This window comes from Neovison vison, chromosome 11 (genome assembly GCF_020171115.1).
Source record: "Neovison vison isolate M4711 chromosome 11, ASM_NN_V1, whole genome shotgun sequence".
NCBI lineage: Eukaryota > Metazoa > Chordata > Mammalia > Carnivora > Mustelidae > Neogale > Neogale vison.
The window spans coordinates 24409806-24432489 of NC_058101.1; the positions used below are offsets into that span (position 1 = coordinate 24409806).

Genomic DNA, 22684 nt, shown 5'->3' on the forward strand with positions numbered 1-22684 from the left:
TCCCGAGGGAGTGAGATCATCAGATGAAGGTTCATTTGGTTTCAATGTCCTATATCCTTTTGTAAGACCTTGAAGTTGGCAATGCAGGAAAACAGGAACTCCACCCTAGCTCCATGAATGGCAGACTTTTGTGTTGGTTATGACCATCTGCCCATTCTTCCTGTTATGACACAGTTTGTGAACTTTTACTGGGAATGGTGAAAAGTAAATTCACAGTTTTACACAATGAATTGCTGAAGAGGCCTTTTAAAGTATAGAGTGTGCATTGTTTATGGAAGGTGTTTCCTATTGGGTCTGACTCAGTGGCAACCATATTCATTTATTTAATTTGTTTCTAGGTTTGCCTAGTGTTTCCCCTGATCTACCCAGACTCAGTGTACAGAAAGACATACTTACAATTATGGCTAATACAACTCTTCGGATTACTTGCAGGTAAGGATTCATTTTACATTCAGATTTCCTATGTAAAGCAACTCCTTGTTTATTGAGGGAAAAATAATCTACATAAGCAGAATTGTAGTAGAGTTGTAGTAATTGTAAATAGTGAGGTTTTTAATAAGTGATTTAATAATGAAAAATGAGAAAGCTCTTCTCTCAGAAATTTTGTATGATTTTTCTGGAATTGTTTTTCTGCTCCTCTCTGTGCCCCTCCCCCTGCAGTAAATAGTAGACATTTGATAAATATTGAATAAATAAGTGAAATTGAGGATTTTCCCTTTTACCCTTAAGGGATGGAGTTGAAGGAGTTTGAGACCTTATTTGTTATATTCAGAATGGCTCTTGGACATTTGTTTAGCCCTTACCAGGAATTTTACTTTCTGATGAAATTATGACTGTAGTAGCAGTCTGATATTTGGTCATTAATATTACTGAGTGCATGTTCCGTACAGGTAATGGACTTCATGCTTCGGCTTGATGTTCTGGAATTTTGCTAGCAAGATTTGCTAGCAAGAAGTCGTGCTATTGATTTTTTGCTAACAGGGGAAGCCGGGTTCTTTGAAAGGGAGAAGCATTTAGATTTTGTGTCATAGCCCCAACCCCCAAAGGAAAGGTAGAAGACTTGGGGGTTTAATGCAGTGACCTGGAGACATCTCAGGACCCTCTCAGTGTGTCTTTGGCAGAGATGTGGGGTGGTGATATTGCCCTCTGATAAGAGAGCCAGGGGTGCACAGAGAACCTTGGTCAGCTTACTGCCATTGCTTACACTTGATGAACACCAGTGGTCAACATGACACAGATCTGTTTCAGACTGTAGACTGCAAAGGATACTCTCATCCCCTTATCAAGGGTAGGTAACCCATATCCAGCCCTTGGGAAAAGACATAGTAATTGTCCTATTTCTCCAGCTTTGCTATCTGAAGACACATTTCTTAGTGGATTTTCCTCTTACCCATCTTCAATAACAGAGGGTATTTAAAATCCCCAAAGATCCCATACTTCCTTTTATAACTCATACAAAACAATTTTTTAGGTCCTGGAAAAGCCATGGAGTGTGTTAAGGTAACTTTGCTCATGTAGCTGCAACTTTGTGGAAAGTTCAGATTCTTTGAAAGAAGTATCCATGATGTTGCTTTTCTTTTTTCTTTTTTCTTTTTTCTTTTTTTTTTTTTTTTAATGTGGACTATCTTTCTTAGGGCTTTGCAGGGAAATGCTACAATGAAAGTAATCTTTGTTTGAATGCAGTCTGTATAAGGTTCTGTGAGGCTCTGAAACAATTGCACCCTCTTCCTTCTGAACCTCACTTCTTATTTTCCTGCCTGCCACTGTTACCTGACTACTCTGGCTTCCTTGACATTCCCCTGATACTTCAGATATTCCTGTCCCAAGGCCCTTACATTTTCTGTTCCCTCTGCCTGGAATACTGTTCTTCCCTGTGTTTATATGGCTTCATCAAGCCCCCTCCCTCCAGAACTCTTTACTCTTTGCATATTCTATATTTTCTCCACAGTACTTATCACCACCTTACGCTTGACTTACACCATAAATTTTACTAAAAAAAATTCAGCTTCATTGAGGTTTACTTACTATTTCATTGCCTGTTTCTTTTAACTAGACTGAAATTCCATAAAGGCATAGGTTTTTGTCTGATTTGTTCATTGTTGTGTCCCCAGACTTTAACAACACTTGGCACATAGCATCCGCTTAAGAAATATTTGTTGAGTGAATAAGTTAATTAATAGAAAACTCAGGAATTCTTATAAGTGGTGTCTGAAGCGGAGTTTATGGCTTTTTGTCATTTGCCCATTCAGTCTGTCATTGGTAGAAGGCTGTGAATCTATCTGTTGAGTTTATAAAAGTTTGAGAAACAAACCTTCTGTTTTCTTAGAAACAGCCTCATAGTGTGGCATTACCCATGATTACTTCCCTGGAATTAATTTTTCAGTGGAGAGAGGGCCTTGGACTGGCTCTGGCCCAACAATCAGAGTGGCTCTGAGAAAAGAGTGGCAGTGACTGAATGCAAGGACAGCCCCTTCTGTAAGATGCTCACAATCCCGAAAGTGACTGGAAATGATACTGGAGCCTACAAGTGCTTCTACCGGGACACTGACAAGGCCTCGACCATTTATGTCCACGTTCAAGGTAAGTAGTTACATCAAATTCATTTCCCAAGTTGATTTACCAGGTATAAAACACCACAGGCAGAGAAGAAACAAGGACAATGGAATGTGACAAAAGGCTTGCTCCAAAGGCTGTTTGCCAACAGGAATACACAAAGTTCTTTTCTCTCAAGGTTTCCTCTGAGAAAGAAAATCAGATTCATTGCTTTGTCCTGGAACTTGGGCCCGTTACATCTCTTGCCCAGTTAGTGTGGTTCTGCTCTTTGTTTCTAAGGGAAATCTGTGTTCACAATTGGCTATGGGGATTTATAAAAAGCCTTCTGACGTTTGACAAAAAGAACCTGAAATCCTTGAAAAGGGGGGTTCAGGGGTGTGTTACGGAGAAACTTCTGTGGAGAGATAGGTTATCTACAACAGGGTAGGAGATTTTCTCAAGAATGTCCAGGGAAACAGCCAAGGGCTCTGGAGCTTTTATGTATATGAGAACTTTTCTTTTCTGACTTAGACTTTGTGAAAAACAATTTCCATCCTCTTGTGCAAATGAAGATACTACTGTAAAGGGCTTTTTGAGGACAGTGTTTCTTTCCTTTGCTGGTGTGGTCTGAGGTATTAGATGATATACAACATCTTTCTTGAGTTTGCAATTTGGGTTTGACACCATGGAGGTCAATTTAACATCCATGTAGAATAAAACACAATGTTGCATGTATTTAGTATGTACAATATAAATTATTTTTCTTTAGTGTTTCAAAAATCTTATACTATGTTAATTTTCCTGTGGAAATCCGACCTGACTGATGATAGTTATAATTCTGTCATACAATTTTGGGGAATGTTAGTGTTACTAACATTAGTACTAATTAACAATAATTAGTACTAATTAGTTAGTACTTTGCTTAGGTATACTAAATATTTTTCTTTTCAGTGAAAATGAGCTGTTTAGACATTTTATTTATATATTTGTATGAATTTTTTCATCCCAGAGGATTTGAGGCAGGTGAAGATGGCTTAGACTTTTTTCCAGCAGCATCTTGGATATCTCCATTTACACATCAATAGTGCAATATGGCCAGTGCCGTGGGAAAATGGAGACTACATCAAAATAACGTATGTCATTCCTGGACTGCACAATATTTGAGAATTTTTTTTGCCCAGGGTGAGCACAGTCCAAGATAGAATTCTATGCCCTCCTCCTTCCTCTGCAGAATTTGAAAGAGACAAGGCTCAGATCTTCGAGAATTTCTGGCTCCTTTTGATCTGGCAGTCTTGGGAGATCAGGCTTTCTCAGAAGATTGCAAGGATTTCCTGCTTTTAGCCTGTCTGGAAATACTACAAGATGAACCTCTCCCATAGTATCTCGTTATTTCCTTCTCCCCGAGTCAGGAAATCTGAAGACATGTGAAAATTCATTTCACGAGTTACAGTAAATATTTTATTTTGAGAGGATGGGTGGTTGTTTGGGTTTCTTTTGTTTATTTCCTTTTTTTGGAATACCGAAATAGAACTGATTTACTGAATAGCTTTAGTCTTACGTAAGGGGTTAACTTAGCTCCCAAGGACTTGTTCTGTAAGCAAGCTTGGTAATATTTCATAGTATGTGGATGAAAGTAGGTAATATTCAGAAGTAGCAATCCCTGGCACTGTTTATTTATGCATTGCCTGTCTTTGGGTATACCATTAAATTCTGCTTCCTGTCTAAGCCTAATGTTCTAGGAGATGAGCTGTCCAAGATTTTTGTCAGGAGGTTTAACAATGAGAAAGAAAGCACTAAAGTATTCCTTATGGACGGCCCTTTAATGTCCCTTCTGGTCCCTACCTTGCTTCCTTCGTCTTCTGACCCCATTCCCTCCAGCAATGGATGGAGCCAGGAAGTGGGTCTTGGCCTCATAAGATAATGGCTATGGCATGTGGTGGGCTGGATTGGCTGCCTTTCTGTGCTTTCCAGCTGGGAAGGAAATCAAACTTCTGCTGTTGCAGGGAATTAGCTGCCTTTCTCCCTCTGGCTTAATTAACTCTTTCTTTACTTTGACCAGACATCCTGAAGAGCTCTGGAAATGCTCGATCAGGTGTGTTGGGCATAGCAGTCTGAATCATTATCTCTGTGAGATTTCAAGTACGATTTCACAGTACAGCGACTCTGTCTCTGGGGAGTGGACTATTTTTGCAGAGGTGTATTCACACGTAGGAACAATGTTTGAATGACATTAAAATCTCTTTTGTTTTCTTCTCACTTTTTGCCATGGGTTTTTTTTTTTTTTTTTGAGTTTTTGTCATTGAAGATTTAATGGTTGCTGAATTTTATTTATTTTTATTTTTATTTTTTTTAAAGATTTTATTTATTTATTTGACAGACAGAGTTTACAAGTAGTCACAGAGGCAGGCAGGCAGGGAGAGAGGAGGAAGCAGGCTCCCCACTGAGCAGAGAGCCCGATGCCGGGGCTCCATCCCAGGTTCCTGAGATCATGACCTGAGCTGAAGGCAGAGGCGTTAACCCACTGAGCCACTCAGGCGCCCTGGTTGCTGAATTTTAAACTGAACTCAAAACCACTGATCATTATTTTATAAAGAATCCCATACCTAGTGCTCACAATCTTAAAATACCCACATAATTTTTTTTCTTGAATAATTGAATCAAAAAGTTGTTTTCTGCTTATTTTAAAGATACTTTGGAATCCATTGCTTTATTTTCATGGCCCTTGGACAATATTTGCTTAAAAAGAGAATATGCTTTTTTGGTAAGCATCAATAAAATTCAGTAGGTAAACTACAGATTTAACTTCAAAATTAATTTAAAATTTAAAAAATTACTTTAAATTAATGTACTTAAAAATATTTAGTGTCTATGAAGAATATATATGTGTATATGAAAATGTATATGAAAAATGAAGTACGCTACTTCATTTTGAAAAAAATTATAATGATCCATCTGTTTCAGTGTGGAACCTATAAAATACATTTTACTTGTTGATGATCCTAATGAAAGGAGTCAATTTCATTCTAGGGGTTTTCTTTCAGATTTTCACACATACACACAAACATATACACACACACCCTTTCTGCAGCATATCTTTGGAGCCAGAGATCTACCAGCGGACCAGTCTGTGGATTCCTTTGCCTGCTGTGAAATGTCATTCTCAATCATTTGCTTCTCTGGTTAGAGTTTATGAACTGGAAGCAAAATCAACTTTTCAGTAAATGCCATTAACTAAGGGAATTAATTTTTCTTCCAGATTACAGATCTCCATTTATTGCTTCTGTTAGTGACCAACATGAAGTTGTTTACATCACTGAGAAGAAAAACAAAACTGTGGTGATTCCATGTCTTGGGTCCATTTCCAACCTCAATGTATCACTTTGTGCAGTAAGTTACATCTTTTTCAGTCATTTCTCATGTTTTCATAAGGTTAAGGTGGGTAGCCTATATGTAATATATTATCAGCCGTATGTTTTAAAGATCCTCTGGGAAGGGTCAAAATGATAATAAAACCAGTTTATATTCTTTAATGATGAATTCTTTAGTGATCATTTTACATGATTTTCACTTTTGGATAGCACTTTATTCAATATTTGATATTTCTTTTCTACCCAGAGGTATCCAGAAAAGAGGTTTGTTCCTGATGGTAACAGAATTTCCTGGGACAGTAAGAAAGGCTTTTCTATCCCCAGCTACATGATCAGCTATGCTGGCATGGTCTTCTGTGAAGCAAAAATTAATGATGAAAGTTACCAGTCTATTATGTACATAGTTGTGGTTGTAGGTAAGTGGACAGTTTTCTTTCTGTATCATTAAATCAGACATTAAAGACTAGCTTCCTATATTAAGAGCCTGGAGATTAAGGTACTGGGTGAAGGACAAAAGATATTGAAAAATATATTAATTCAAGATCTAGTGTGGGGCAATCCATTACATCTACTCTTCTCTACTAAATAAACCTATGCACAATTGAGTCTTTCTATTTTCTTGCCAAAAGCAAGGATGGAAAAGAGTGTTATTATTGGAGCATATTTTATGGAAAATTCAATGTTAAGAACATTGCTTGGCATCAGTTCTTTTAATTATACCTATTTTATGGAAAGCTCTATAATTTACTAAGGATGGCTTTGTTGGCTATTGAGTATTCACAAATACTGCTTTTCTAGCCACTGAGCTACATCTTTGAGTTGTAGTTTTGCTTTGTAAGTCTCTGTAGTTTTGCTTTGTAAGTCTCTGTAGGCCATTTTGCTGGGAAGTACCAAGTATTGGTGAGGCCCTCAGGGAAAAAAGATGTGGCACATTTTGAAGTTGCATCATTTTTGAAAAAATACATGCTAAGTTATAGATTTATTTTCTCTTTCTCTGTGTTTTCAATTTCCTTGCTCCAGGGTATAAGATTTATGATGTGGTTGTCAGCCCCCCTCTTGAAGTTGAGCTGTCTGTTGGAGAGAGGCTTGTCTTAAACTGTACAGCAAGGACTGAACTAAATGTGGGGATTGATTTCAACTGGGAATACCCTTCTTCGAAGGTAACACTAACAATGCAAAGCCAGGCCTCTCAATAGTTTGATAATAAGCCGCAATGGAGTTAACTTGAGAGATAGGGACCTCTCTGGCCAGATAAAATGTAAGGCCCTTAACTCACTCACACACACACACACACACACACACATACACACACACACAGTTTAAAAGAACCGCAGAACATATAGCATCCACGGAAAACTAATGCAGTGCCAAGAATTTGGTCCCACTCTGCTACCTTCAGGCTGTGAAGATGAATTTTCTTTAGGTTACATCTTTTCAAGTTGCATTATTTCTCTGTGGTCCAAAGTCTTTGTTCTGTTTTCCCTCTAAGGGAATTTGTCTTCAAGAGACATAAAACCCACTTCTCCTTAAGCAGTGGTCGTATTTGCTTGTGTTTCTGCAGTACATATCCATCTCATCTTTAAAAACCTTAATTCAGTTGGTCCCATTTATTTCTCCTGAAACCAAATATATTGGTTGTCTAGATGTTATGAAATGTTCTGAGGTCCCTTATTTTTGGCATGAATAGTGTTCTCCAAGGGCCAAGGCTTGATCTTGTGGGTATCTAAAAGCTACCAGGTAATGTTGTGCTGGACTTTGAAAGTTCAGTGAACTCTTTTTCAGCATCGGCATAAAAAAGTTGTCATCCGGGACCTAAAAACCCAGTCTGGGAGTGAGATGAAGAAATTTTTGAGCACCTTGACTATAGATGGTGTAACCCGGAGTGACCAAGGGCAGTATATCTGTGAAGCTTCCAGTGGGATGATGACCGTGAAAAGCAACACGTCCGTCAGGGTCCACGGTAAGCTAAGATCTCCTTTGGAGTTATGCAGTGCCTTGAAAAGTGAGATAATTTAAATAAATTTAGGTTGGCTAGTGATTCCTACTTTGTTCATTCAGAAGATATTTTTGAGCTCCTGCTAGCGAGACCATATGACCTAGAGGCCAAAAGCACAATTTGGGTTCAAATCCCAACTTTAATAATGAGGTGAGCTGATACAGTAAGCACTTACTAAGTTTTACTTGTTGTGATTATTGTTGATGATTAGTAGTATAATAAGCAAAGTAATATGATCTAAGATAGTTTTTAAATTTTCATTTTATGGCAAGGCTGAGAGGTCTGTGTTTATTCATGGGCTTTGTAATTGGGGAGGCCTGGATTTAATTACTGTCTTTGGAGCTTTGAACAAATAACTAATTTCTTATTTATTCTCTTCCACTTAAAATAATGTCACATAATAACACATAAATATCTCAGTTTAGGTGATAATTCATATGGCACTCAACTTATAGGCCTTGGTAAAGATTTTGGATTTTATAATATGGGAATTCATAGAAGGGTTTGAGCAGAGACATGCTCTGGGTTCATGTTTTTGTAGGATTACTATGTATTTTTTGAGAAATACTTTAGGGAAGTAAGGGCAGAAGTAGGGACACCAGTGGGGGGCTAGTTGCAGGCATCCAGGTGAGAGATGGTGAGTGGCTTGGGGAAATGATCTGATTCTGGATATATTTTTGAAGATAGAGCCAGCTGGATCTGCCTTTTGACTCAGTGGCTGTGGGGGGTGGGGTAAGAGAAAAAGAATAGAAGATGATTTGAATCAATGTGGGCTAGTGAGCGAATGGTGGTTTTATTTACTGAGAGAGGGAAGACTGACAGGAAAGTAAGATTTGGAGAAACAGTGTTAGGTCTGTTTATTTGGACATGCCCACTAAGCATCCAAATAGAGATATTTAATATATACACCTTGAACCCTGAGAAGTCAGAGGAAGAAATACAAGTTTAATAGTAATGTGGATGGCACTTTATGGCTGAGCCTGGAGGAAGGTGTAGCTAAGAGAAGTGGCTGAGGACTGAGTCCTGGGATGTATGGTGGGAAGGGATAGGGTCCCCTGGGAGTAGAGAAGGAGCTTCCTAAGGTCCCTGGTGGACTTGGAGGCTTCCAAGGCTTCCCAGAGGAGCAAACTCTTGAACTGAAACTTGAGCAGTCAGTAGAGTAGGCTTGCAGTGTGCACCTGGAGAGAGAGGAAAGCAAATGCAGAGGCCAGTTGTGTGGGAGAAGCTGGACCGCGACCAACGAAAGGAAGTGTGGGGAAATCCCTGCCCCGTGGCAGCTCAGACTCCCTAGATCTTTGACTCTTCACTCGACATGAAAAACTAAACCAAATGACCATTTATAATAAGTTGACATGTATGAGAATAACTATTTTTATTTTCTTCCAGAAAAACCTTTTATTGCTTTTGATAGCAGCATGGAATCTTTGGTGGAAGCCACAGTGGGAGACCGTGTTAAAGTCCCCGTGAAGTACCTTGCTTACCCTACCCCTGAAATAAAATGGTAAGTATTGCAGATAAATGCAAAGCATTGTTCCACCTGAAAGCAAACCCTTAAATTAAACTAATTCTGGGAACTTTTTTCCTCCAAGGTATAAAAATGGAAAACCCATTGAGTCCAATCACACAATAAAAGGGGAGAAGGAACTGGTTATTACGGAAGTGAGTGAAAAAGATACAGGAAATTACACTGTCATCCTCACAAACCCCATGTCAAAGGAGAGACAGAGCCACATGGTATCTCTGGTTGTGAATGGTGAGTTTATTCCGTTTTCCTTTTCTGCCCCAATTTAATTATAAATAGTACGATTATATCTTCTTAAACAGCCAGGCCACTTTTCCTTTGTCGCCTGTTGCTGCATTCCCATCATGAATAGGCTCCTATTTTTAAAAATGGCCTAGAGCAGTGGAGTTGAAATGGGGTGTAGGGCAGTGCGCTCTGGATATGTTTGCCTAAGAGGCCATGTAAATGGACTGTTTGGTGTCAAGTGCGATATTCACATAGATGACAGACTTGATGGCTATATGTTGTGAAATAAGATGCCCACAGGGACAGTTGTACTACCTTTGCTCTTATCTCATGAGATTGTCCTGTGAAATTGCACCTGGCATGCAAATGTGCAAGAGTCTTTTTGAATTTTGTGGGAAGCTGCTAGTATGATGCAATGACAGGTTCCAACTCGGAAAGTTTTGCAGGTTGACATTGTTGGCTTTTTGAAACTTATTATTATTTTTTTTTTCTTAAACAGGAGTCTAAGATCTATCTGACTCTGAGGCTATAAAGGGAAGATACTAAGTTTTTGATTTAAGGGTGATTTGAACATTGTTTTCCCAAACTGAAAGTGTTCTGGGTAGGGAATGAAACAGTATATGGTCAAGCAAGTGTAGGAGATATTAAGTCAATGTACAACAGGTATCTTTATAGCAGGACTTATCAGGACCTTTATTTAACGTGTTCATGTATATTGCCATTCTCCAGGGAAAGACACATAGAGTATGAAGGGTTTGACAAAGATATTTGACCAGAGCATCCCCTTTTCACCCTGGAAATCCATTCATCTCTTGCCCCATGCACAGTTTGGGAAATGCTTTTCTGTTAGAATTCTTTGTTCTCCATATTGGCCTGGCATATGAAAACTTCAGGATCTTATTTTGTAAATTAAAGTGTTTCCCTATATATCCTGCCACCACTCTGTATGTCTGCGGAGCTTTGCTTCATTTCTTTTCTGGGACATCAGCTTCAGGGAGAATTTTAAAGGGAACAGGTTCCAGAAATGTCACTCAGAAACCACTCAGGAATCAGACATTGGGGAATGGTGAGAAGCTGAAAAGCTAATGAGTAGGGTAGGGAGAAGAAGATGAACACAAAATAAAGATGTAAAAATGAACATTGTATATAACCCCATCTCAAGAATTCATGAAGTCACTAAACATATGATTCACCCTAGCATTTACCCTGCTATATGAGATAAATATAAAAAGTCAAAATTTAAGAGTATAACTTGAGGCTTTAAGTTGATAGCAATGGGGGAATAGTTTTGCATTAATAGTTTTGCATTTTTTGGAACCAGAAAAAGAAAAAAAAAAAGGAAAGAGAGAATAAAAGTGACAAAGAGGGAGGGGGGAGGAGGAAGGAGGGAGGGAAGAAATGGAAGGGAGGGAGAGTGTGTGGAGGGAAGGAGGGAAGGAAGTGGAAGAAGAGGAGGGAGAAGGAAGAGAAGCAGGTTACCTTGGGCAAGTCATTTAATGTTTCTGTTTCATTTTTCTCCTGTGTGATGAAGTGAATTAATCTATGCAGAGCACTTATAACAATGGCTAGCACTTAGTGAACATATTTGCTGTGCTAGTCACAATGACTTTCTTTCTTTCTGATCTTTTGAGATTGGGAGCACAAGGAGAGTTAACCTTGTCACACAGACGGAGAAAACCTGAGGCAGAGGGTGGACAGACTTGCACACAGTCCTCCACTTAGGAGAATGATGGTTATCACTAGAAGTCATACCTCCCAATTTGCAGTCTAGATGTTCTTTGAAAAAGAAAAAGAGGGCAAAATCATATGCTTATAGAAACATAGGCTTCGGTTCATGAAAACTTCCACTTTCTGTTTCTCAAAGTGGATTGACAATTAAAATGTGGCTTCCCCCTTGTCCAGTCCCGCCGCAGATCGGCGAGAAGTCCCTGATCTCTCTGGTGGATTCTTACCAGTATGGCACCACACAGATGCTGACGTGCACGGTCTACTCCGTCCCCCCGCCGCATCACATTCGCTGGTATTGGCAGCTGGAGGAGTGCGCCTACAAGCCCTCGTGAGTAGCCCACGTCCTCTTTTTCCTGCTGGTGTGCATTTCTTAACAACTACACTGTGGTATAATTCCATTCCACCCCGAGAAGGTCATTCCTAAGAAAGTTATGCCCCAAGTTATACTTTTACCATCCTTCCATTTTTTCCATGTCTTATGTTTTAGGACATGTCTTTCCTTGGGGTGTCCCACCTTGAGATCAGCTAGCTTTCTCTCCCTAACTTAACCCTGGTGTGCAGACCTCTCCTAACGCAGGCCCTTTGCTCACTTTGCCAATTGCTAAACTTTGGTGTTTTTCCTTATACCAGTCAACTGGTGAATACCACTCTCTCTCCTTCTTATCTGGGAGAAGGTCCATCTCAGAGGAAGAGCTGGTGGATATGAGGGAGCTTCAGACCTGGCTGCAGCCTTTGGATTCTCAGGCCCAGCTTATCAGGTTCTCACACAAGTCCAGACATCCTTAGGAAGACAAAACAACAAGCCACCCACTACCACCCAGAGCAGTTCACTTCCTGTTGTTGTTTTTGAGATGGCCACTACTAGTTTCTTCCTCAGATGCTGACCATTTCCTACACAAAGGCCACGGTCCCAGGGAGATTACTTTAAGAAGCCCAATGACTTCTTAGTTTCCTTGTCTTCCTTTGAACTAAATTAACTTGAATTGTCTTGTCGATTCAATTTATGAATGGAGGTTTGTTCCCAGAATAGCTGTTTCCCTCCTGTATCCTGGAAGAATCTACCTAGAACCTCTTCCTTCTTTGCGGAGGCCTATTTTTAATTGGCGCCAAATTGTGTAATGCGGTAGGGTGCACTGAAAGTTATTTCTAAGAACATAATAACCAACCTTGGACTCCTTTCCTTGCTGTGGATTTGAACTAAAGAAAAATTAAGTCATAATTAGAGCTGTTATTTCTTCCTTATAGCCACGTTGCCTTAATGACAAACCCACATACTTGTAAAGGATGGAGAAATGTGGATGACTTCCAGGGGGGAAACAAAATTGAAGTCAACAAAAATCAATTTGCCATAATTGAGGGAAAAAACAAAGTGAGTTTAAAGTTCTTTAATTTGAAAGTCTCTCTCTCTTTCTTTTCTGGAAGGATAGAAGGATGGAATAGAAGCACAAGATCAATCTTATGGGAGGGATATCGGAGATGGATAGTCACATTAATTGTACGATAAAATACTAACATATTAAGTTACTTTGAAAACACCACTGACTTTTAGAAGTGCCATCGATTTAATAATATCTTACCAGAGGATGCTAAAACACGTGTGCCGTTAAATCTGTACATCTGTTGTAAGGGGATTCTGATTTTACAAATACGGAAATGAGAAAATGCATAGTGTTAAAACACTTTATTTCCTTTTCGTTTTCCAGTGTCTGTTTTGGGTAATGCATGAACCACACGAGCGTAATTATAATTGTGTGGATTTGAGAGAGGTCAGTGCAGTAGTATGAATGGAGTACGCAGGTCTCACAGGTTGAATTTTAGTCTGAATTCTTGTGCATAAACACAGCCTCCCTGGTTTATGGCCTGGCTTTTCTTTTTTTATTTTTAAATAGACTGTAAGTACCCTTGTTATCCAAGCGGCAAATGTGTCAGCTTTGTACAAATGTGAAGCCATCAACAAAGTTGGGAGAGGAGAGAGGGTGATCTCCTTCCATGTGACCAGTAAGTTCCACTCTTTGTGGGGGGTGTGGGGGTGTTGGGTCTCTCACCAGCTGGGCGCTAAGCTCTCTGATATTCTGTGATCCTTGCCATTCCTGAGTGGCATGGTGTTTCAGGAGAGGACTTGGACTGATTCTGGGTGCTTTTGTTCGTAATTGAAGACTCTGCTAGCTCTTGGACTCACGTGAAGTCAGTGCAACTGACACTCCCATTCCCTCAGGAAAGAGAATTGTTTCACATTGTTTTTAGCCACAAGTCCTGCATCATAATCATGTCTCCACCATCCAAGTGTAACACAGCACTTGGCTTCTTGGGGTTCCTTCAGGGGGCTTGGTGCTGAACAGTTGACAGCATTGAGTTTTCTGGAGGGAATTATAATGGCATAGGGACAGTTTCCTCCCAATGCTGCTGATTCTGCCTGTTCATCTCAGTTTTATGGATAAGCTTTAGCTGACTGGACTAGTAAAAGAGTTCAGTCTGAGCTAATTTGTTTTCATAAATACAGCTTTACTGCCACTGAGTGTGATTTGTCAATGAGGAACTAATTTTTAAAGTTCCATGGTATAATTATTTGCTTTGAATATGTTTTGGGTTTTTTTTTTTTTTTCAGTCTCAAAAACTGCATTTAGAGCTCAAAGTGGAGATTTGATGTGTATCTGTGGACTGCATTTTGGTAAAATAATACATTTTAGGGCCAGAACTGTCTAGTTTGATTGTTTTCTTGTATTACATTGCCTGGGATTGCTAGAGCTTCACTTTAATTGATGCTTTATAGCAGTCTGAAGACAACAAGGAGAGAATCGTGTGCTGCCCAAATTAAATCATCATTTTTCTAACCATGGGTTTTATATTTCAGGGGGCCCTAAAGTCACTTTGCAACCTCATGCCCAGCCAACTGAGCAGGAGAGCGTGTCTTTGCGGTGCTCTGCAGACAGAACTATGTTCGAGGACCTCACGTGGTACAAGATTAACTCACAGGCTCTGCCAAGCCATGCGGGAGAGTTGCCCACACCTATTTGCAAGAACTTGGATGCTCTTTGGAAAATGAATGCCTATAAGTTCACTAATGGCACAAGTGACATTTTGATCATGGAGCTCCAGAATGCATCCTTGCGGGACCAAGGAGACTATGTGTGCTTTGCCCAGGACAGGAAGACCAAGAAAAGACATTGCGTGGTCCGACAGCTCACGGTATTAGGTAGGGAGGCAATTCGGGGTCATCAAAGACAGTGTATGTAGTGCTTTTAGGGACTATAAGATTGCTGTCCTATAGGAGCTTATGAGGTAGACTGGTGCACACTTACCTATTCACTGAGGGTTCTTGAGGCAGAAGGGGGCGAATAGTGGTGAAATGATGTATTAAAGAGAGAAAATAACATGTTTCTTTCCAGCTCTGATGATAGGATTTCACTACTGTCTACAAGGGATTAGCTTAAACTGGGAAAATTCCTGCTTCACTCTGGACATTCGTATATTTCAGTAGACACATATTGATGGAATGCCTACTGTGAGCTAAGAAGTTTTCAGAAGTTCACAGTGGTGAGTAGGTAGACAAGATGAGAACGTAGGCAACCACTGGACAGTCATGGCACACTGAGGTCTCTGTGTCCATGAGGACAGGAATTGTTTTCTGTCTTACTCCTTGCTGTAGTTCACATCATAGAACATAGTGGCACATACGAGGTGCTCAGTAAGGTGTCTGCCACATGAAGAGTATGATTAGGGGGTTGTTTAGGACATGTGAGAGCCCATGGGACCACCTGTCCCTCCGGGTCATCCTATGTAGTCCAGCATAGAGATCTATGGGAAGATCATTTTAATGAGCAGATAGCTTTGTAAATTCCCCCGGGAGCCACAATCCACACCTCATCTAACTTGTGTCTTACACAAAAGCTATGCAGTCATGCCTTTGTCTCTGGGGAAATCAGACAAATTTAGGAAGATCTCTTTGTGTCCACTCTCCATTTTCTCCTCTCTTTAGTGTGCCTTCCCAATTTCTGGGAGACATGTGTTGTCTGATTTTACTCTTAAGAAGGGAAACAAACTGCCCAGGTGAATGAATCTATACCAAGGCTTTAGAGGAATAATATCTTCTTCAGAGGGCTTGGCATATTTTAAGAGGCATCTTCAGACAGACTCTAGGATAGTGTTTGCTAGTGTTAAGACTTAGATGTTAAAAGAAGGGTGAAGTCATTCCCAGGGCCTTTCTTATCATATCATATATATGACCATGTGTTTTCTGTTCACCTTGGTGACCAGTCTGGTTTCAAAGTAATAGAAGAATTCAGAAAGAGACGTGAAGGAGGACATGCCCGAGAAATTTGTGCTCACATTGAACTGGTTCGCTTCTCTAATGACTCCCAAGTTATTTTCCTAAAATTATTCTTAGAATAGACTAGAGCCCAGGACATTTGCTTAAACCCCAATGTAGTTCACCACTGAGGTAATCTCATTTTGTTAAATGTTAAAGTGGATCCTTTCAGCAAGATTCCTTTTGATTGCTTTGGACAAGATATTTCTATAAACCTTTAATGGAAGGGCAAATCTCAAGTTTTGCTGTAAAAATTGCAAGAAATACCCATGGGCTTAATTTTCTTGAAACCTTTGACTTTCTTTAGGGATGGTTGTCTTGCTCATTTGCGTTTTAGTGGAAATGGCACTGGACTAGTCCTTTAGGTTTGCCAGATTCTATTATTAGTTCAAACACTTACTTAGTTACAGGGACTTGGACAAGTTGCTTACCTCCTGAACTGCAGTTTTTTTTCATCTGTGAAATAAGATTAATATTATTGTCCATTCTAAGATTGATAGGGAGCAACAGAAGTAGTATAAGTGAGTTTTGTAAAAAGTGCCAAATAAATATAGGGCATTCTTTGTTGAATTAGACTGAAGTTTCACACTTTCCAAGAGAAACATGGTGGAATTCATGGGTGTCACTGGCTAGAACTTTCATGGGAGGGAAAGTTTCTCTTTGGGGAAACTAATTAATCTGATTGTGTCTAATTAGAGGAAAAAAAACATAAAAGTGACAACCTTTATTTTGTGATATGACAACCAGTTAGAATCACTAATAGGACTGTTCAAAGAGATGTAGTGATCTATCTCAACCATCCTGACTTGTTCCATTTAACTTTACTCAGTGACCAACGGTACTATCATCAACTTCTGTGTATTTGCAGTTTAGTAAATCAACAGCCTACTGTTTATGAAGTTTACACTGTTTATTAGTTTACTGATGGTAAAACCATTTCAAAAGTTATAACTAAACGTGTGATTTTTTGTGTGTGTGCATAGAGCGTGTGGCACCCATGATCACTGGAAACCTGGAGAATCAGACTACAAGCATTGGTGAAACCATTGAAGTTTCATGCACCACATCTGGGAATCCCCCTCCACAAGTTACCTGGTTTAAAGATAATGAGACACTTGTAGAAGACTCAGGTGAATAAAATATGTCTCTCTCTCACTGGTTGCAGAATTTTCCTGGAGACATGCCCCAAACCCCACATTATGTGTTGATTTGTTTTAGATAGTTAAAAAAAAAAGCAAATTAGTGTCCATGGTCTGGCTCATTTTCTAGACTCTGAATTAAAGTATTTAGAGCCTTGTTGAATTCTCAGGGAACCCGGGGGTGATCAGTCAGCAATGTCTCCTGTACCACTCTTTGGAATTAGACACTAGTCCAAGGAAAAGACACCATTTATATTTTTAGATTTTTTTTTTCCTGAAAAACTCCACCAGATCACATCACAAATAGAAACAATTATTTTTCTTATCTCTTAGGTATTGTACTGAAGGATGGGAACCGGAACCTAACCATCCGCAGGGTAAGGAAGGAGGACGAAGGCCTCTATACCTGCCAGGCATGCAGTGTTCTTGGGTGTGCAAAAGTGGAGGCATTTTTCATAGTAGAAGGTCAGTGGAGTTGCATGGACACGTTAGGTGGTTTTAAAAACTTAGCTCATATTGTATATATACTCACACACTTTGGGTGATATTTTAATAATCTTTGTAGTTTGTATATGTTCTACTCTAAGTACATATTATTTTAACCAGAAACCATAATCAATGCTATTTTAATTCTGCTTGGATCACATTTCTTATCCTTGCAGTTCTCGCTTTGGAAAAATTCTTAGCCCGACAGGTGGAATACCCACCTTGCCTTTATTTTTTCTTCATTGAATGGCTCGGTTAACTTGTTGTGGAAGCGATACCCCTGTATTTACTTGGAAAAACATTGGAATTACTGCTCAACCATCAAAATCAATGTTATCCAGATAATCACAAGGGTTCACAGTTTTCCTTGGACTACAGACAATTAAAATTTATTTGTGAACAATAGACCCTTGCTTCTGTGACGTGGAATTTTAGTGTGTCTAAATGTGAAAGGAAACTCCTGTATGGAGGAGGGAGGTGAAACCTGGCATTTCCCCACATGGGAAGGTAATTTGTGACAGGATATTTTCTCTTCAGAAATGTATTCCTATTTTAAAAAATAATCTATCAGGGGAGCAATGAAACTCTATTATGTGGGTGAAAGGAATGGTATGCAAGGGGAAGAAAGAAGGACGGTAACAGAAGGAACAACTGATGAATTTTTATGAACTCATCCTAACTTGTCTCTCAAAGTCTAGATTTTAGTTCCCTTCATCTGTCAAATCTGTTACATCTTGATAACTTGTTTTCCAGTTTGTAGGCTTATTACCATTTCATGAACTGCACTTGGAAAAAAGATTTCAAGTGCGTGAAATAAATAAAAATTTCAAGTGTCATGGTGCTTTTGTCACTTCCCAAGAGGCTTCATGTTGAGGGCAGATCCTAGTGGGGACTTCTAGCTCTCTCCCATGCTCTGTCTGCCTCACCTTTGTTGGCTGTTTGCAGTGGGCTACCCGCAGAGCTTATATTTACTTCGTACCCAAAACGGAATACTAAGAAGGAGAGAGATAGATGTTTAATTCTTCTGTTAAGTTCCCAAATGTTAACATGGGCGTTGGTGGTATAGTGGTGAGCATAGCTACCTTCCAGATGTTAACATGGAAATATTAACACACTAACTTATATAGACAATTGAATCTTTGAACTTTTTATATGTATAATGGACTTTTAGACCTCTGTGTATAAAAAGAAAATTATTTCAGTAGGACCACTGGGGAAACAGTATCGAATTCCAAGCCATGCTTGGTCCTTGGTTCTCACTGTTAGCTCTTACTTGGCTAACTAGTTCATTCCTTGTCCTTTTTGAGGCTGCCTTGGGCCACTTGAACAGCTTATTTGATTCACACTGCACTCATCCAATGGGAGGCCCTAGGTGATAATTGCTTCCTTATCACCTCTTTGCTAATCACTCCTAGTTGAAAGCCTCCTTTGGCATTTAATTTCTTCCACTCAGAGCTGTCCTCTGGAGCCCTGAGCATGTGCAGCTTTCCTGGCCGACCTCTGCCTTACCTTTCATGGGTGGTTTAAACTCATTTTATCGCCAGGCCATGAGGGATGCTCTCTTCTCAGCTTTCTCTCTTTTCCTAACTCAGGCTCCTGCCACACAAGCGCAGGGTAGTGTGATGGCTAACTGGTGTTGGACAGACTTTGTTGAACTCTTGACCATTCCCCCAGCTTGCTGTGTGCCCTTAATGAAGGAGCTTAACCTCTCTGAGCTTGTTTCTCCATCTGAAAGCTGAGTGTTGTTGAGAAGATTAAGTGGGATGGTGTATTTAAAGTGATGAGCACCTAGGGGTTGCATGGCAACCAATCACTCACTGGCCACTTGTCTTCTCATATTATCCTTTCTCAACTCTTTCCATTTCTTTCCATTAAAGTCTCCTCTTCCTCCAAACACTTTGTATATTTTTCTTGTAAGACATCAAACATTTCAATCCTTGATGTCCTTAATTTCTTTTTTTATTATTTTTTTAATTTCTTTTCAGCATAACAGTATTCATTGTTTTTGTACCACACCCAGTGCTCCATGCAATACGTGCCCTCCCTAATACCCACCACCTGGTTCCCCCAACCTCCCACCCCCTGCCCCTTTAAAACCCTCAGTTTGTTTTTCCGAGTCCATAGTCTCTCATGGTTCACCTCCCCTTCCAATTTCCCTCAGCTCCCTTCTCCTCTCCATCTCCCCATGTCCTCTATGGTATTTGTTAAATAATTTCTGTCCTAAACTTTGGAATTTTATCATTGGAAGTTTTCATGGGCAGTGCTTTGCAAACTTTAATTATCCATTAAGAATGTTATAGACTCCCTCCAACTTAGAGGCTTGTGATTATTATTGTCTAGGATTTTTTTCCAATTTGGTAAACTTGAGATCTTGCTTTAGTGTAGAACTTTGTCATCTTATATCAAAAGGTATGAGTTTTCAACTGTTGATGCTCATTCAGTTTCATCTTTCCAGGTGCCCAGGAGAAGACGAACTTGGAAGTCATTATTCTAGTAGGCACAGCAGTGATTGCCATGTTCTTCTGGTTATTACTTGTCATCGTTCTACGGACCGTTAAGCGGGTAACAAAATCATTTCCCTTCTATCCCATGTACGTTGGTTTTCATGATTAATGAAAGCTGACTGGGGCTCTTTGAGTTGTTTCTTCCCATTGTTATTGGCTCAATGGGCACAATTTTATTTCAATACAATAACATTCTTTCCCACTTTCTTTTGGCTGGACCACTGGGCTTTAATTGATAGAAGCCACTAGAGGAGACAAGGGCTTGGACTGTCTAGTGTAATTAAGATTTAACTACTTCATTCTAAGCTCATTTGGGGTTGAGGGGACACTGGATACAGGATTATAATAGGACTTACTCTCAAACTTCATGAGTTTTATTTGAGAATGAGACATCAGGAATGGGGCTTCTATAAACAACAATAATAAGCACACAAAAACAACAACCAGACAACAGAGCATATGTGACTGGAAGGAATAATGCTTTCCAGGCCAATGGAGGGGAACTGAAGACAGGCTACTTGTCCATTGTCATGGATCCAGATGAACTCCCCTTGGATGAGCACTGTGAACGCCTGCCTTATGATGCCAGCAAGTGGGAGTTCCCCAGAGACCGGCTGAAACTAGGTGTGTTTTTAAGTGATATTAATTTGATGTTGGGTTTACCAGGACTTCTCTTCCTCCTTTAGGATGTTGACAAATCTAGTCTCTTCACATGTTGGATCCAGGTTCAGAATATTCATTCTGTCTTTTGAATTTGAGTAATCATCCTTTTAGTCACTTAGAAGTAGGGTCCCTGTACAATTATCCAAAGCAGGACATTTGGAGAGCAAAGGGGGAGGTATTAAATAATGCAGCCACTATAAGGGAGTTGAGCTGAATTCTTCCAAGTTAAACTGGGATGTGTGATGACCCAATCCAGTCGGAATCTCTGCATGCCACTTTGGTCCTGTCATAGTCCAAGTCTGTTTTGTTTCCTGTCATCATTGACTGTAGGTAAACCTCTTGGCCGTGGTGCCTTTGGCCAAGTGATTGAAGCAGATGCCTTTGGAATCGACAAAACAGCAACTTGCAAGACAGTGGCCGTCAAAATGTTAAAAGGTAAAGGCAAAATTAAATGGTGATATATCCCTCTCTCTGTTTCATCTGGTCCGGAAGCATGATGAAAGCCTTGCATCAGCACCTCTGTGGTTAGGTGAGCCCACTAGCCAAGCGTGCAGCTGGCTTAGGTGATACCTGTGTACGGATTCAGGAAAAGTTCCTCTTTTATAGCCTCCTGGCAAGGTGCATGGCCTGGCAGGCAAAGTTGAGGATGGGCTGCAGCTTCACCCCCTTTCCCAACTTGCCTGAGAGCCCTTGTGCAGGGCATAGCTTATACAACTGTACTTAGTGTCCTGACTATAAGAAAATAATACCTTGGTTATGTAAAGATTGTTTCTTAATTTATTATGATGCATTAGTGAGATAATTATAGACCATGTAGAGACATGGAAAGAGATTTAATACAATAAGTAAAAATAGTAGAGCACAAAAACAACATGTTTCCTAGAATTGGAATATGTGAAAGATTTTCTCCTATAAAGATAATGGTTGGTCTAGGAAAAAAAAGGACCACAGGTGACATGTTAAGAACTTAAAAGCTTTATGAACAATGGTTAACCCTAATAGTAATGGAATTCTGGTCTTGTCATTTTAATTTGGGGAGGTGATGCATCTATAGCTGTTGGCTCCAGTTGTGATGTGCTTTCATGATGAGGGCAGTGCCACAGACCCTTGGCCGGTAGGTCGTGTGCATTTCAAAGCCATCTCTCGCCTTTTGCCTATTCTCCCTTGTGGCTAAGGGAGTGTGCAGTTTTGAGGTGGCTCATCAGGGTCTGAGGTGTGGACCGTGTGTGTGAATTAGAGGGAAGTGTACCGGTCTGTGCAGAATCACACTTGCAGTTCTAGCCTCATCAGGCTCTTGTGCCAGTTGGCCTTGCCAGCTGGCCCCTGTTAAGTTTCCTTCTTGGCACTGATTGGCGGGAACTTGAGCATAGCCCCTAACACATAAGGGTATTTAATACATGGTGTTGCTTCCTTACCAGGAAGGACTGAAATAATCAGGCCCTAAGAAGCATAGTCAACCTGATATATGAAAATCCAATTTTGTTAGAGAGGAAAATCTGGGCATGATTCCCTTTGCAGATGTATTCCCCACTTTGCAAAAGACTTCACAATGGATTCCTTTAAATATCAAACATTCTGGGTGCACTTAAAGTAAGGATTGGATTTAGACATGGAAATAGAATTTATACTTGACTTTCAATGTACCTAGTCTGTAAATTTGGTTACAGTTTATTATCCCTAGAGGGTAAGTTGCACACATGCATGCAGTGGGGCACTGATCCTCCTAAGCTAATACCCACATTTATGATTTCACTCTTTGCCATATATTTGTAGAAGGAGCAACACACAGTGAACACCGAGCGCTCATGTCTGAACTCAAGATCCTCATTCATATTGGCCATCATCTCAATGTGGTCAATCTTCTAGGAGCCTGTACCAAGCCAGGAGGTGAGTATCTGTGGATGGTTCTGGTTGCCTAATGATTTTGGCATATGATTTTCTGCTGGTGTTTCAAGGAAACCACTCAGCTCCCGTGGCCTTGATTTCCTTAGCTTAGAATACTTTGCCAGATTCCTGATATAAATATATTTCATGGAGGTTTAATGGGCACTATAAATTATTCTAGAACTTCCTATGAATTAAAAAATGCCATCTCGTTATACCACAGTTTGCTCCTTGTATAAGAGGTTCAGATGAGAAAAGTAAGCTTCTCAAAAAACTTGAAAGCAAAGACCTTAAGAGTAGTTCGCTCTAAAATGAAATCCTCTTAAGTGAT

At 39.9% G+C, this 22684-nt stretch overlaps 1 protein-coding gene across 1 annotated transcript in view; it reads left to right on the forward strand.

Moving 5' to 3' along the window:
• Window positions 1-22684, forward strand: part of KDR (kinase insert domain receptor) — a 42061-nt gene that overhangs the window by 3947 nt on the left and 15430 nt on the right. Inside the window, exons 2-19 of the mRNA XM_044224235.1 lie at window positions 339-432; window positions 2384-2580; window positions 5789-5919; window positions 6148-6316; window positions 6921-7060; window positions 7683-7860; window positions 9283-9397; window positions 9486-9649; window positions 11546-11699; window positions 12617-12740; window positions 13261-13369; window positions 14223-14564; window positions 16661-16807; window positions 17150-17281; window positions 19758-19864; window positions 20295-20430; window positions 20800-20904; window positions 22243-22356. Coding sequence (XP_044080170.1) covers window positions 339-432; window positions 2384-2580; window positions 5789-5919; window positions 6148-6316; window positions 6921-7060; window positions 7683-7860; window positions 9283-9397; window positions 9486-9649; window positions 11546-11699; window positions 12617-12740; window positions 13261-13369; window positions 14223-14564; window positions 16661-16807; window positions 17150-17281; window positions 19758-19864; window positions 20295-20430; window positions 20800-20904; window positions 22243-22356 — 2658 coding nt within the window. The remainder of the gene's footprint in view (window positions 1-338; window positions 433-2383; window positions 2581-5788; window positions 5920-6147; window positions 6317-6920; window positions 7061-7682; window positions 7861-9282; window positions 9398-9485; window positions 9650-11545; window positions 11700-12616; window positions 12741-13260; window positions 13370-14222; window positions 14565-16660; window positions 16808-17149; window positions 17282-19757; window positions 19865-20294; window positions 20431-20799; window positions 20905-22242; window positions 22357-22684) is intronic.